The sequence below is a fragment of the Prionailurus bengalensis genome, chromosome A3, assembly GCF_016509475.1.
Source record: "Prionailurus bengalensis isolate Pbe53 chromosome A3, Fcat_Pben_1.1_paternal_pri, whole genome shotgun sequence".
NCBI classification, from domain to species: Eukaryota; Metazoa; Chordata; class Mammalia; order Carnivora; family Felidae; genus Prionailurus; species Prionailurus bengalensis.
In genome coordinates this window covers 12672134-12688364 of record NC_057354.1, presented here as the reverse complement: position 1 = coordinate 12688364, position 16231 = coordinate 12672134, and the positions used below count along the sequence as shown (strand labels likewise).

At 45.6% G+C, this 16231-nt stretch overlaps 1 protein-coding gene across 1 annotated transcript in view; it reads left to right on the top strand.

Moving 5' to 3' along the window:
• The window catches only part of ARFGEF2 (ADP ribosylation factor guanine nucleotide exchange factor 2), a 104899-nt gene that overhangs the window by 14692 nt on the left and 73976 nt on the right, over window positions 1–16231 (top strand). The window contains 5 exon segments of the mRNA XM_043553725.1: window positions 255–337; window positions 340–377; window positions 9593–9739; window positions 10698–10877; window positions 11589–11823. Of these exon segments, the coding sequence (XP_043409660.1) occupies window positions 255–337; window positions 340–377; window positions 9593–9739; window positions 10698–10877; window positions 11589–11823 (683 nt within the window).

Sequence of the window (16231 nt, the reverse complement as noted above, 5' to 3'; positions counted from 1 at the left end):
GTAGCTGATGCCGGGATTCAGTCCAGGACGCTGTCGACATAGCTTACCAGTCAGAGACCTCGCTCTCTGCATGTGGCCCTATGGTCTTTTGTCCTAATGCATGTGTTTCGGTTTTCAGTTGTCTGGCCCCGCAGAGGCAGTTTGCAGGCACTTCCAGTCAAGCGATTACAAGTGGGATGGGCAGTTAGAGTGAGGTGTAGAAAAGCAGACTTTTTTCCATTTCCCCTCTCTGCCCTCTCCTGCTTCTTCCCTAGGCGTGGCGCTGCTGCACCCCCAAAGGCAAACTTCATCGAAGCCGACAAGTATTTCCTTCCGTTTGAGCTAGCTTGCCAGTCCAAGTCCCCCGGGTGGTCAGCACATCCCTCGACTGCTTGCAGGTACCACGTTTAAACTTGATGGTGTCAGGAGGGTTGTCTCCAAGCCACAGGGGGGTCCTTTCACAGGGGCAGTGAGGAAAGGAGCCATCCAGTGTATTCTTTATGGAGGTCTCATGAGGGAGGGAAAAGTAAGAGGTCTGATCTGACCTCAGCTAAAGAAGAATGTGTTTCCCTGGAAATGTTGTGTTGTACTCTTATGTGCGGTTTTCTAACTGAAACCTTTAGGATTCGTTGGAAGAGTTGGCATACATGGGCACGTGGTATTTTTACGCCACCTCTTTCTTGATGGCATTAAAATTCATAATATCCAGTAGAGAAATATAAGCAATATTCATCATTTGTGGTAATATTCCATAAAGTCCCTGTGAATCCTGAATAAGCAAATGCTGAACCATGGTTCCCACAGGAAATACAGAGTAAGGTTCCTGTGAGCCTCTGGCCTCAACATGTTCATCAACTGATTAATACATAAATCACATAAGTTTGTTCTTGGTGTGTTTCTGTTTAAAGACACCTTACTTAATAGATGTCACTGATTCATTATCATCAAACTCACGGTCAAAACACTGTAACACATGCCTGAACAAAGCTTATCTCAACGTGTAATTTCTCTGTAAGGCACATCATTGCGTTCTCGCTCTTAGGAACGATAGACGGCACTTCAACAATGTGTTTGGGGCCATCTTTTTTTTTTTTTTTAATTAATTAATTTTTTTTTTTTAATTTTTTAGGTTTATTTATTTCAGAGGCAGAGAGAGACAGAGCATGAGTGGGGGAGGGGCAGAGAGAGAGGGAGACACAGAATCCGAAGCAGGCTCCAGGCTCTGAGCTGTCAGCACAGAGCCTGAGGTAGGGCTCGAACTCACAAACCGTGAGATCATGACCTGAGCCAAAGTCGGTCGCTCAACTAACTGAGCCACCCAGGCACCCCTTGGGGGCCATCTTAAACGTCAAAAAAATCAGGACACCTGGGTGGCTCAGTCGGTTGGGCGTCCGACTATAGCTTAGGTCATGATCTCTCGGTCCGTGAGTTCGAGCCCTGCCTCGGGCTCTGTGCTGTCACCTCAGAGCCTGGAGCCTGCTTTGGATTCTGTGTCTCCCTCTGTCTCTGCCCCTCCCCCCACTCATGCTCTGTCTCTATCAAAAAAAATGAATAAACGTTAAAAAAATTTTTTTAATGTCAAAAAAAAAGCAACAAAATGAACCGAAATGTAAAAAACATGGCATGAAATAGGCCACAGAAAATGACCCTGTTTATAGTAAAAGAGCTGAAACGAGAAGACAGAGGGTCTCTGTGTTTGACCTCGGCTGGGAACGTGTGCATCGGGTGATTCAGTTTTCTCCTCGCTTTGCATGTGTCCGCAGATGACTATAAAAGTACCACAAGTATTGATTTGGGGCTTACAAATAAATTTTAGTGAGTGGGTACATTTGCAAACACAGGATCTGGGAATGATGAGGATCGACTGTATTAGAGCCACAGTGACCTTGTTATAAATTACCTTTGCTTAATGAAGAAGCAGGAACAGAGAAGTTAAGGTAACTTGTCCAATAATACGTAGCGTGAAAGAAACAGGATTACAACTACGGTTTCTTAATTCTTCCTGGTCCAGCATTCTTGTATTTTTTCTTAAGATCTACTCTTGAGGTTTGTGGTTACCTCACTTTGATTCTTAACCCCAGCAAGCAACCAGCATCAATGAAAAAAGCTTGATAAATTAAAAAATGATGGTCAGAAGCCCACAGTTTACCAGGACTTTCTAGAGCAGGGATAGTGAACAGGTTCTGTAATTGCCCAGAAGCTGTGTTGAAAAGCTATCTGAAGCTTCATCTGGGTTTCTTGAGAAAGGACTGTGATCGATTGGTTCTGTCTGCTGTGGCACAGGACTGCCAAGTGGCAGTGGGCATGCCACATTTTTGGCATCGGTGGTCTAATATTTACTCTATCAGTCTCGCTTCTTTGATATGTCTGTGCTTGAAAGTTGGTGACAGTTTCTTCATGGAAGCGGTTCTTCCAAATGAAAAGCCATTTTTCTCATTCAACCAGATTCTGTACAGATTGTCCTATGTGAAACATACTGTGAGCCCAGAATTCTTAAATGGCAGACCCAAGTCCTGCTTCTATCCTGAAATATTTGTGGCCATGAAATTTTCTGAGGAAATTTGGCATAAGTTTAACTTTAGTTGTTTCCTTCTCACGTTACAGTTTAGTGCTGAAGCTGGTGCTGAGAGTTAACATGACTGATGTGTAAAGAATGGTGTCTAACGCGTGTTGAGGTCTCAGCCAGTGCTGGGCCTTGTGCAGAGTGCTGCATCAACTCTGTCCACAGCATCGTGTCTGATCTTCCCAGCACCCCTCTGGTTACTTAACTCTCATCTCATCCTCATTTCAGAATGGAGGAAACGGAGGCTTAAAGAATAAAGTGACCACCCTACGGAGCTCCTGTGCCCAGAAAGTGGTGGGATTGAGTGGGCATCTAGGACTCTCCCCACCCTGTCTGAATTCTTAACCAGTGGTCCTTAAGCTGCAACTATGAGCTAAATCTGGCCTGCTACCTGCTTTTGTAAAGAAAATTTTATTGGAACACGGCCGCCTGAATCCACTCAGGCTGCTCTAACAGAACACCACGGACTGGGTGGCTTAAGCTGGAGGCACTTAACTTCCCTCAGTTCTGGAGGCTGGGCAGTGCAAGATCAGGGTGCCAGCTGATTCAGTTCCTGGTAAGAGCCCTCTTCCTGGTTTGTAGACAGCCGAGTTCTCACAAGACAGAGAGAGCACATTAGATCTCTGGTCTCTTCTTATAGGGCACTAATCCCACGAAGGACCCCACCTTCCTGATCTTACCTAAACCTAATCTCCTCCCAGAGGCTCTTCCTCCTGATACCATCTCACTGTGGGTAGGGCTTCAACATAGGAACAGGGGATCACAAACATTTAGTCCACAGCAGCAACTGTACCCATTGTTAATGTATTACCTCTGGCTGCTTGCCCACTACTACAGCTGAGTTGAGTTGTTGGAACAGATCACATGACTTGCAAAGCCTAGAAATTTGGTTCTTTACAGAAAAAGGTTGCTGACCACCCCTCTTAACTATTACCCTGTGGCTTGGCGTCTTTGATTAAAAATATGCTGTTTATGATTTATGTTCTATATTTTCCTAGAAATAGTCTGTTTGTAGAACTCTGGAACAGAAACACTGACATCCTGCTCTACTTTAGGCCACAGTCCTGGCTCGAGTTGTAGATTTAAGAGTGTCTTGAGACCTATGACATATGGTTAGCTCTTCTTCTACTCCCCACCCCATCCCCCCCCCCCGCAGAATGAAAGTTCTCTGTGATTTAATAGGTACACTTGAATTTCTTTGGTTTGTATACAAAATGCAAAATATGTTGTCCTTTTTATGACATTAGAAAGTGACCCAGTGCCCTCTGGAGTACTAAATAAAATGCATTTCCTCTTGGAGGTTGCCCTTGCAAAGCCTGTTTGACTGGCTTTTCCCAGTGTGGGAGAGGTAACTTCCGACTTGGAAATGGAAGGTCAGTGTCCAGGGGTAAAAGTTGGTTTAGGCAGAATTGAAGACTGCTGCAGACATATCCACATTCTGCTCTGGGCATTTAAAGGCATCCTTCTTAGGGGCACCTGGGTGGCTCAGTTGGTTAAGCAGCTGACTTTGGCTCAGGTCATGATCTTGCAGTTCGTTGGTTCGAGCCCCATTGGTCTCTGTGCTGACAGCCTGGAGCCTGCTTCGGATTCTGTGTCTCCCTCTCTCTCTGCCCCTCCCCCACACCTGCGCGTTTTCTTTCTCTCTCTCTCTTTCTCAAAATTAAATAAACATTAAAATTTTTAAAAATAAATAAAGGCATGGGGCACCTGGGTGGTTCAGTCAGTTAAGCGTCCGACTTTGGCCCAGGTCATGATCTCACGTCCGTGAGTTCGAGCCCTGCGTCGGGCTCTGTGCTGACAGTGCAGAGCCTAGAGCCTGTTTCAGATTCTGTGTCTCCCTCTCTCTGACCCTCCTGCATTCATGCTCTGTCTCTGTCTCAAAAATAAATAAACGTTAAATAAATAAATAAATAAATAAATAAATAAAGGCATCCTTCTTTGAGCTTGGAGAGGTGATGGGGTAGCAAAGATGCTTCTGGGTTTGGTTTGTCCTGAGCACAGTTAGCTTAGAGTTCCCTCTCCCCACGGGGAGAAGCCTACAGAGTTCTCCTGGTGCTCACTTCTACCAAAGGTAAAGATCCTCTTTATTCCTTCCTTTCTGCACCTGGTCTGTCCTCCCCCATGGGAGGACCCATGGGGTCTCCTCCCCCATGCCAGGGGAGGAGCATTAGGGTCTGTCTTGCCTAACTCAGTGATCTCCAGGGTACCCTGGACATATGTCAATAACCAAATTTTTTTGAGAATAACCTTTTAATACGTTCATATATCTTCAGTGGTAAGATTATGTACATGTACTACTCTTATTAAATTATTTATATTATAAAACAAAAATAGAACTTTTAAAAGGATAAGATAAGAAAAATATGAATAGAGTTCTTTCTATGTCCTAGTGAAGGCTGTAGGGAACCACTGGTCTCAGCTGTCTTGTTCATACCACAAACATTATCTTTTAGTTCTTATTTCTAGAAAACTTTGGATTTTTTAATGCATATCTTAAAATCCATTTGTAATTGGGGCTCCTGGGTGGCTCAGTCGTTAAGCACCCAACTTCAGCTCAGGTCATGATCCCACAGTTCGTGAGTTTGAGCCCTCCATCGGGCTCTGTGCTGACAGCTAAGAGCTTGGAGCCTGCTTCAGATTCTGTGTCTCCCGCTCTGTCTCTGCCCCTTCCCCCCACATTCATTCTCTCTCTCTCTCTCTCTCTCTCTCTCTCTCAAAAATAAATAAATATTTTTAAAAATTTAAAAATAAAATGCATTCATAATTATCAAAGTTGTACATGATTACATTCTCTGTTAAATATTTTTTTTAGAACTTTAAGGATAAGACTGGGGGTGCATGGGTGGCTCAGTCAGTTAAGTGTCCAACTTCAATTCAGGTAATGATCTCACGGTTTGTGAGTTCAAGCCCCCCATCGGGGTCCATGCTGACGGCTCAGAGCCTGGAGCCTGCTTTGGATTCTGTGTCTCCCTCTCTCTGTACCCCTCCCCCTCTCGAACTCTGTCTCTCTGAAAAATAAATAAATAAACACTTTAAAAAAAAAAAAAAGGTAAGACTGAAATCCCTTAGACTGCTAACCCCAAACCCAGTTGCCTGTGTAGGTCATAATACTTTTTTTCCTCTCATCTTTTTCATTGTTTTTTTCCTTACCTGTGGGTGGTAGAATTTTATCTTATGAATTTGACAAATTTCCCTAATTTATTTGCATCTTTAAAATGTTAGTTGGATACATGGAATTTCTTTCTCATTTTAATATTAAAAAAATTTTTTTTAATGTCTATTTATTTTTGAGAGGGGGGGGGCAGAGAGAGGGAGACACAGAATCCAAAGCAGGCTCCAGGCTCTGAGCTGCCAGCACTGAGCCTGATGCGGGGCTCGAACTCACAAGCCGTGAGATCATGACCTGAGGCAAAGTTGGACGCTTAACCGACTGAGCCACCCAGGTGCCCCATTTTCTCATTTTAATACTGTTTTAGGTTGAACCACATGAAGTTGTCATTCTCATGGACTGAAAAACTCAACTATCAGTAACTTCGTACGACCCCAACTTTGTGTGACAACTTTTTGTCCATAAAGAAGGCAGATAAGTCAAGACTGAGAGCACAGACTTGGCTTACAGATGGCCTAGCATCTGAGACAAGTTCTTTAACCTTTCCAGGGTCCGGGATCCTCAGACACAGAATAACAGTGGTGTCATCTGCCTCCGTAGGTGATGATGGGGACCAAATATAACTACTCAGTGTTTCCCAAACACAAATCAGTCATGTTTCTCCCACACAGCCTCTTCCATGTCTACACTCCTCTTTATCAAAAGTATTTAACACTTTTCTTTAAAATAATTTTTAAAAAATGTTTGTTATTGAAGTTGACCTATAATATTAGTTTCAGGTGTTCTGCAGCTTTTTACATTCAGTAGTGTTTTTTGTTTTTTTTTTCCAATGTTTATTTATTTTTGGGACAGAGAGAGACAGAGCATGAACGGGGGAGGGGCAGAGAGAGAGGGAGACACAGAATCAGAAACAGGCTCCAGGCTCTGAGCCATCAGCCCAGAGCCTGACGTGGGGCTCAAACTCACGGACCGCGAGATCGTGACCTGGCTGAAGTCGGACGCTTAACCGACTGCGCCACCCAGGTGCCCCTCAGTAGTGTTTTTAAGATCTGGCTGTATTGCTACCTGCAGATACAGGGCATTTCTTTTGACTGATGTATGATATGTGATACCACCATTTTATTTATCTCTTGTTCTGTCGAGGGGCATGGATAAATAGGGTGACAGTGAACATCCCTGTGCAGGCAGCCTCCTTAGACACAGGGGTGAGCGAGCCAGCTGCCCAGAGGCCTCCCTCCTCTTCCCTCTTCTCATCTCATTGCATTGACAAGGAATAAAGCAGGAATTTCTACCCTCCATCTCTGTCACCCTCCCAGAGTCCAAGCCACCAGCTTCTCCCTCCTGGACAGCTTCGGTAGCCTCCTCACTAGTCCCCTGCTTCTCCTCCTGTTGTCCTCCGGTCTGTCCTCCATGCAGGAACTGGGCAGGGGGGGAGGCGGGGGGAGTCTTCAGAAATGTATCACATCATGTTAATCCTTTGCTTAAACCTGCCAGTAACTTTCCACCCCACTCACCGTGCAAAGCGCTTTCCTCAAGTGAGCTTGCCAAGCACGCTCGTGCTGCTGGACCTCTGCTATGTTTCCAGGTTTTTTTCTGTGCATTGACAAAAATTTACGCACGCGTATACACACACACACACACACACACACACACACACACACACAGTTTGTATTTTCCAAAAATGAGATAGTCTTATGCATGATCACTGCAACTTGCTCTTTTTAAAGTGTCTACAAATCAGACAGGGCCCTGGAGATCGCAGCCAGGACTTTTGGCTTTGGTCTGCCCCCACCCGGGAGAATATAAACTCTGTGAGAAGAAGGACCATCATACTCCCTGTTGTACCTCCAGTGCCCAGAACAATATCTGGCACAAGGAGTGAGAAGGCAGAACAGGAAGGTCACGGGAACTCTTTCTTCTTGCCCTGTGTCACTGCACAGACAAGGGAATAATGTCGTGCTTTAAAACCCTGTTCAGGGGTGCCTGGGTGGCTCAGTCGGTTAGGCGGCCGACTTTGGCTCAGGTCATGATCTCGCGGTCCGTGAGTTCAAGCCCCGCGTCGGGCTCTGTGCTGACCGCTCAGAGCCTGGAGCCTGTTTCAGATTCTGTGTCTCCCTCTCTCTCTGACCCTCCCCCGTTCATGCTCTGTCTCTCTCTGTCTCAAAAATAAATAAACGTTAAAAAAAAAAAATTAAAAAACAAAAAAACCCCTGTTCAGTTTGAAGGGGAATGTGCCCTCACAGGAGTCTGTAGAGAGACTACTTCTAGTCCTTTTCGTATTTGAATTAAATATCCAGTGGTTCCTTCACCTCAGTCCTGCTTTGCAGCATCAGTTCTGTGGGGCCTACTTGTTAACATCACATTTGAGGAGTTTATAACCATCGCACTCATAACCCAGTGCTCCACATGGGCTTATGCATCCACTAGGAGTAAGGCATAAACAACGTCAAGAACCGGAGCTCACTTACCAGGCAGCCCGTGCTGCCCTCTTCCGAAGCCTGCATGTGCATCAGCAGTGGGGGAAGGGGGGGTGAGGTAAAGGGCATCTTGACCTGTTTCTCAGAAACACATTTTAGCACGCCTCCCCTCCCCCGCAACTTCCCCACTCCCGCCCCCACCCCTGCCCCTGTGTGGTGACCTCTGGGGTTGGACTTGACGAACAGAGGCTGTGCAGGCCTCTTCTGCTCAGTCATACGATCTGGCGGTATCATGTTCTACTCTGAGCCACTGTCTCTTGTTTTTTTCTGCTTACTGAATGGCGATGCTTCCACAGTCAGTGATGGGGGAAGCCAGTGAGAAACAGAGTCCGGCCTCTGCAGAGTGGCAGGTGTTCCTAGCACCGTAGATAATCTTAGGACCTTGTGTCATTTTGTGTGTGTAGAGGCAAGGATGTGACCAATCAGGAACCAAAAAGGGTAAAAATTAGAACAGCATTTTAAGGAGTCTTTGAGTCAGTGGAAGCAGAGAATGCCTTAGAAGTCACATATCCTAGAGGGGTTGTGTCAGATGAGTGATTCTTTTATCTGGGCAGCCTTCAAAATAACCTGGACAGCTTGGAGAAAAACACCAATTCCCAGGCTCTACCCCAGAAGTTATGATTCCGCAGGTGTGGGTTGAGGTCCAGGAATCTGTATGTGTAATGGGCTCCCTCAGGTGATTGTGAGTCTCACGCAGGCTTGGAAATCATCCTGCCCCTGACCTTTGGGTTCCTTTCCAGCTTTCAGATTCTCTGTGGTGAAATCCAGGTCATGAGTGAGGTGGCACAGACCTTTGAAAGGCAGCCCCTCTCCAACCCAGTCTGTCGCCTGACCCAGAGGGCATGGCCCAAGTGACCCCTCACCTCTTCAGCCACGGGGTTGACACACGTCTAATACATAGGTGCAGAATTGAGTTCCCCCTCAAGCAAGACACATGATCAGTTGTTTCCTGTGTATCTTTCCTTTTAAAAAGAAAAATCTATACATACGGATTTTTAACAGCTCGTGATACAATTTATATGCACACAAGTCACCCATTGAAAGTGTACAATTCAGTGATTTTTGTACGTTGACAGGTGTACAACGATCACCACGATCAAATTCTAGACCATCTTTATCACTTCAGAAAGAAAGTGGGCTCGTGAGTAATCACTGCCCGTCTCGCACTGATGACTTCCTGTCTCTATTCCATACAGATTTTAGTCCCTCAGTCCTTCGCACTAGTGGTTGTGTATTGGCGATTGTTCTACACTCTGTTCCCCTGGGCACCGTTTCACCATCCTGAGGCTCTCCTGCCAGAGGAGACAGGGTGAACACTGTGCCCAGAGGGTGGCTGTGTCCGCCGTGCCCCGGGAGAACAGAGAGATCTGTGGGAACCAGAGGTTAAGCACTTCTTTTGCTGCCATGGGCAGCCTCAGCCCTTGTCGGGCAGAAACTTTTCATGTCTGTTCTTTCTGTATTTAGAAACTCATCGCATATGGGCACATCACCGGCAACGCCCCCGACAGTGGAGCCCCAGGGAAGCGGCTTATCGACAGGATTGTTGAAACCATTTGCAACTGCTTTCAGGGCCCTCAGACCGATGAAGGAGTTCAGTTACAAATAATTAAGGTATTTCTGTTTGTTTGCCTGATCTGGATTTTAAATAAGAAAGCTAGTGTCTTTTGGGAATTTGGATTTCTAATTTGCCATGTGTTAGTTGTCTCAGGTGGTGCTGAGCTGGAACAGAAGAGTGTAAGCATCACTTACATCTTTTGTTAAGTGTCAGAATTTATTAGCCCAGGCTGAGACAAGAAGAGTGGAACCAGGTGTGTTTTCAGAGTAAACAGTTCCGCTAATAACAATGTAAATTGCTTGTCAGTTGGATCGGCTTGAAATCTCCTGGTCTTTCTCCTTGAAATTCTGGATTCCCAATCTGCCATTTCTCAGTGGGTCCTTGTTGATAATCTTACACCAGTCTGCCCCTTGCCCTGCACCCCCGCCCCCATTCCATTTCCCTGTTCCATTCCAACCCCTCCCCCCATCCCATTTCCCTGTTCCATTCCATTTGTGCTGCCAGGAGTGGTTTAGCATGTAGTAGTACCATCTGCTTGTTGGGAAACAGGATCTGGATGGGTGTAGCCAACATTCCAGATCTTAAGTCCTAACTGTATTAGCTTTGTGTGGGATGATTCCGTGTTGGCCATTCCCAAAGCTCTCTTGGAAACCCTCCAGGGAACTAGGACACTGACCGCCTATCAAAACCTGTATATTTTGTGATTAATATAGACGAGATAGAATTAGAGCAGTTTCCCTCCTGAGAGAATGGTTGGTCTGTATTTTTGGCTCTTAAAAAAGTAAACTGGTAGAAAGCCCTCTTCAACACAACTTAATTAGCATCAAATAATTTGGATTTTATAGAGTTAATAATTATCTTTAAACTCAGAGCAATGGGGAGTTTTCGTGTGCAGAGCCATCTTAAAATTTATGAAACCAAAACAAAGCTAAACCCTGTATGAAAGTTTGGCTGTGGGAGGATGGGAAGCAGGTGGGTGTTTGTGAAGGTGAATGTTGTGGGTTTTCGTTTTAGGCTCTTCTGACAGCAGTGACGTCCCCACACATTGAAATTCATGAGGGTACTATTCTGCAGACAGTTAGGACATGTTACAATATCTATTTGGCCAGCAAAAATCTCATCAATCAAACCACTGCCAAGGCTACCCTTACTCAGATGCTGAACGTCATTTTCACCCGCATGGAAAACCAAGTGGTGAGTGGTAGCAGTTATCAGCTGCTAGGGATGCAACATCTTCTGATATGTGACTGTTTCACTTTAAAGTTTATCCCTTCTTCCTCTGAATTCTGTTTTTGTTCTTGTTTTAAAAGGCAGAGAAACTAGCATGAATTTTGGAATCAACATTGAGAATTTGTTCTGAGTTTTATCAAAAGAATTTATCTCCTTTTTAAAATGTTATCCTTCTGGTTGGATTTTTTTTTTTTTTTTTAAGCAACAGGCTGGCATATTTTCTGATCCTTCTCAAAATGCTGGGACTTTTTTTTTTTTTTTTTTTAAGATTTTCTTATTTAAAAAAAAATTTTTTTTTTTTCAACGTTTATTTCTTTTTGGGACAGAGAGAGACAGAGCATGAACGGGGGAGGGGCAGAGAGAGAGGGAGTCACAGAATCGGAAACAGGCTCCAGGCTCTGAGCCATCAGCCCAGAGCCTGACGCGGGGCTCGAACTCACGGGCCTCGAGATCGTGAGCTGGCTGAAGTCGGACGCTTAACCGACTGCGCCACCCAGGCGCCCCGTAAGATTTTCTTATTTTTAAGTAATCTCTGTACCCAATGGCGGGGGCGGGGGAGGGGTGGCTCGAACTCACAACCCTGAGATCAAGAGTCACACTCTCCACCAGCTGAGCCAGCCAGGTGCCCCAATGCTGGGACCATTTAGATCGAATCCCTTTTTTGTTGCCTTTTAGTTGCAGGAGGCCAGAGAATTGGAAAAACCAGTCCAGTCAAAACCCCAGTCCCCTGTGATCCAAGCTGCAACAGTGTCCCCAAAGTTCAGTCATTTGAAGCAGAGCCAGGCACAAAGCAAACCAACGACTCCTGAAAAGACAGATTTAACTAATGGTGAACATGCCAGGAGTGGTTCTGGAAAAGAGAGCTCAGAGAACGGAGATGCACCTGGTGAAAGAGGCCCGTCGCTGTCAGGTATGTCCTGGGCAATGTCCCTTTCCCACTGTGAGAGGGACCTATTTTGTGTCTGAGGGGCAGTTGGAGGAGCCTGGTAACATCTGCAGGAAACCTCTGATAGCAGCTTGTCTATTTCTGGGCCTTCCCCTTCCCTGTTGCTTTTCTCTTGAACATAGCCAGCAAGGCATGATGTCCGATGTCAGCTGCGTGGTTTTCTCTAAATAGCCCCTGGAATGCATCAGGCTACAGCTTCGGTGCAGTGGGTTCAGTTTGGGGTGTTTCTCTCCCAGTGGTTAACTGTTTGGGTAATTAGTCACTCAGTGCCTGCCTTATCTGCTCAGGGGAGGACGAGGGGACCTCATCTGTCATGTCACGTATACACGGATGGGATCTCTGCACTGTGCCCGCAGCCTGGTAGTTAGTGGCTACTCGTAGACAGCTGATTCTAGTCTCCAAGTAAATGAAACATCAGGCATGAGATGGTGGATTGGATTATCCTAAGAGTATTTCTGAATGTTTGCATGTTGCCCTGGGCAGTTTTTATGAACCAGTTCTCAAATTCATATTTTTTTCAGGAAGGTACCTTCCCGGTGATACTTGTCCAGTAATTCTTCACTCTAGCTGCTTGGTCTGCATGAAATATCTGACCCATCTTTATACTTTATCTCATCTCTTCCTCTGTCCCATTATTGATGGCAATTTCTGTTGGTCGTGTGTTCTGTGAAAGCATCCATATTTGAGAGCTTTTGTTCCTCTATTATTTATCAGAATGCTTGGCATACACAGGAGCGGACCAAGTGCTGTTGCTGGAAGGTTTTTCTGTATCTTTACTCAAGGGAAGGACAAAAGAAAAAGTTGCCACTAAGAATGGCACGTGCCTGAGCACGAGCACAGAGTTGCTGTCTCCTCAGTCCTGCTGTCCTGTGTCTCGGGGAACGTGCTCAGAAACTACTGGCCCACCCTCTATATCTGTTACCATCTTTGCCTTCTTAAGCTTTCAGGGCAAGGACCAGGTTTTTACTGTAACCCTTATCAGGCTGTGGTCAATCCATAAGTATTAATATTTAAACACATGCGAGGTAGTAAGCGTAGCTGTGCAGATACAAATGTCAGTCTCTTTAGCTGCAGGAAAGTGCTTCCACTATAGCCCATTTTGTACATGGCATCCAAAGTGATGTCTTAAAAGCATGAATTAGATCCAGCACCGCCCCCCCCCCCCCCCCCCCCCCGCCAACCCTCTCTGGTAATTTCCCATTGTATCCTATTCAGAATGAAATCTGTGCCCTCACTGCCCCGTGGCTTCCGAGACCCAGTGTGACCAGCTCCTGCCCACCTCTCTATCCCCTTCTTACACCTCTTTCCCCCTTGTTTGCCACCCAGTGTGCAGGCAGTGTTTCTGTCTTGAAAGTGCCATGCGTACTCTTGTTGCCTTTGCACTTCCTGTCCCTTCCCTGCCCCGCCCGCCCCCATCTTCAGGTATCCCTGTTTGAACTGATCACCCTCTCTGAAGCTGCCACTCCTTCTGCCCCATCAGCCTCTCTTCTTTCCTTCAAAGCACTTATTGTTACCTGAGATCACTGAAGGATTTATGTTCACTTATCCCTGGGCTGCGATCTAGACCTCTGTGTTCACCACTGTATGCCCAACACCGGAATGGTGCCCAACACTCACGGCAGACTGTCAGTAAATGCATTTTTTTGAATGAATGGGGGGAAAAAAACTTGATTTCTAAAATGCGGTTTTGCAGAAACACCATAACTTAAACTTGTGCAGTAACAAAGAATGATTTGTAATTCGTGTATTGCTGTGGGTTTTGTTGCCAGTACTTGGTGTCCTCTGCAAGGCTTCTCTCGAGAATATGGGAATCGGATTGCCAGTAAGAATCCAGTAGCAAACCCACAAAATAGTGGGTCAGAATGGAAGTGGGTCTGTTACCCTTAAAAAGAGTGAGTGGCTTCTGGTTCTCAAGATGTAGCTCTAAAGAAAGAACCTCTCCTTCAGAAGAAGGGGTTGAGCAGCCATAGAAGCCAAAGAGGAAGGACAGCGTGAGAGGCAGGTGGTGGAGGTGACGGTGCTGGGAGACGGCACCCTGGGCTGGACTCCAGGCTGTCGAGGCCCACTGAGAGGCCCGGGCTCTAGTGTCTCCGCGATGGAGATAACACAGCCTGCCCTTCTGTGGGGTCCATCCTGTAGTCCTCACCATCCTGGCTGGTCACTGTGTCAGGCTCCGAGCTCGCCATCTGAGCACTCCACATTCATTTTCCTTTTTAATTCACCGAGAACCCTGCCCACGGCCTTCCTGGGATCACTTGCCTCCCACGGTGAAATTTGCGTACATGGAGACAGTTCACCAGCAGACTTGAGTATCTCTTTCCGCTGAGAAGTTTTTCATTCTAAGTTGATAAGTCAGTAATCATTTGGTAAATCTTTATCAGCTTGTCCAAGACATGCATTAGATGGGTCTTTGTAAACTTACAAAATGAGATCTTTGAACCTAAGATATGCTAGCTTCTGTGAATTTGGGGGCACAGCCAGCAGTCTCCCTAGGGGACTTCACCCCATTTGTCCATTTACACTCCTCCTCATTGCCTGGCTAGTCTTGTCGATTTTTGAAAAAACAGCTTTATTGAGATACAGTTCATGTACCAGAAATTCACCTGTTTAAAATGTACACTTCAGTTATTTTTAGTATATTCACAGAGCTTGCAGTCATCACCACAGTCAATTTTAGAACATGTTCATTACACCCAAAAGAAATCCTGTACCCAGTAGCAGTCACTTTTTGTTTTCTTTCTTTTTTTTTTTTAATGTTTATTTTTGAGCTAGAGCGTGAGTGGGGGAGGTGCAGAGAGGGAGGGAGACACAGAACCCGAAACAGGCTCCAGGCTCTTAGCTGTTAGCACAGAGGCTGACAGGGGTCTCAAACTCATGGAGATCATGGCCTGAGCTGAAGCTGGCCGCTTAACTGAGTGACCCACCCAGGCCCCCCACTTCTTGTTTTCTTTTAAGATCATTTTTAAGATCCTGACTTTTTGACTCCCACCATGCATGAGACATTAGCGTTTTTACATTTATACAACTAGTGAGTGTTGTGGGTACATAAATACCTGTGGGTTTAAAGATTTCTTAGCTCATTTTTTCTTCTTGCATCTCATTCTTTAAGAGAAAAACAACCCAGTCCGTAAGTACTATACACTAGAGAAAAGCTATCCTCTTTTTAACCAATATGGAGATTCTGATCAGGCAGCCTGGTTTCAGACCATGACTCTACCCTGTAGTAGCTCTGTGACCTTGGGGAAATCTTTAACCTCTCTGGGCTCAGGCTCCTCATCTGTAAAATGAGTCTACAGCTAGTACCTGCCCTGCGGGTCTGTGAGAGTCCAATGAGACCAGTGACTGGCCCTGGGACCTGTGTAAGTGTTTGCTATAATTAGCTTTCAAGTAAATTTCAGCATAAAAAAGGAGTTAGGGAACAGTGGCAAACAGTTAAGATGGTAACCAGATGTGAAGGTGGTAGGTATGGTCCTGTAGAATAACATGAGCCTATTTTCCATGTTAGCACCCAATCTTCTGCTTTAGGAGTTTTATTTTATTTTATTTTTATTTTTATTTTTATTTTTATTTAATTTTTTTTTTGTGGAGAAGACAAAAATTGTCTCAGAACAATACTTTATAAAATAACAAAATGTACCCACAGGTCCCCCTCCTTTCTGACCTGTTCTTGACACAGGCTGTCTGGCAGGGAGGCTTCAGCTCATGGGGTTACAACATTTGTATAAGGGACATTTATTGTGCAACAGGAGGTTGCCTAATGTATTTCTTCCTGTCGAGGAACCATACTGGTGTGTGGCTGGAATGTGATAGCAAACAGCTGTGTTCCCTGATGTTTTCCCTTTAGTATTCTTACATGTTACCAAGCGCTTGGACATTGGGCACAACCAAACCCCAGTTTCTTTTTTTTTTTTTTTTTCAACGTTTATTTATTTTTGGGACAGAGAGAGACAGAGCATGAACGGGGGAGGGGCAGAGAGAGAGGGAGTCACAGAATCGGAAACAGGCTCCAGGCTCTGAGCCATCAGCCCAGAGCCCGACGCGGGGGTCGAACTCACGGACCGCGAGATCGTGACCTGGCTGAAGTCGGCCGCTTAACCGACTGCGCCACCCAGGCGCCCCCAAACCCCAGTTTCTAGGAAACAGGCATGTCATGTTTTCTTGTCACCATGGGTTCACACTTGTCCCTTCCAATCCCACATCTGCCTCCTCCCACTCTACTTTTCCCCTAGCGCTGTAGGACACAGCATGTGTAGTTATTTACTATCCCAGCTAGAATGTAAGCACCATGAGGATCAGGATCTTTGTTTTAAACAGTGATAGAGTCCAAACGCCTGGAACGGTGCCAAACTTGTAGGCACTCAATATGTTAACA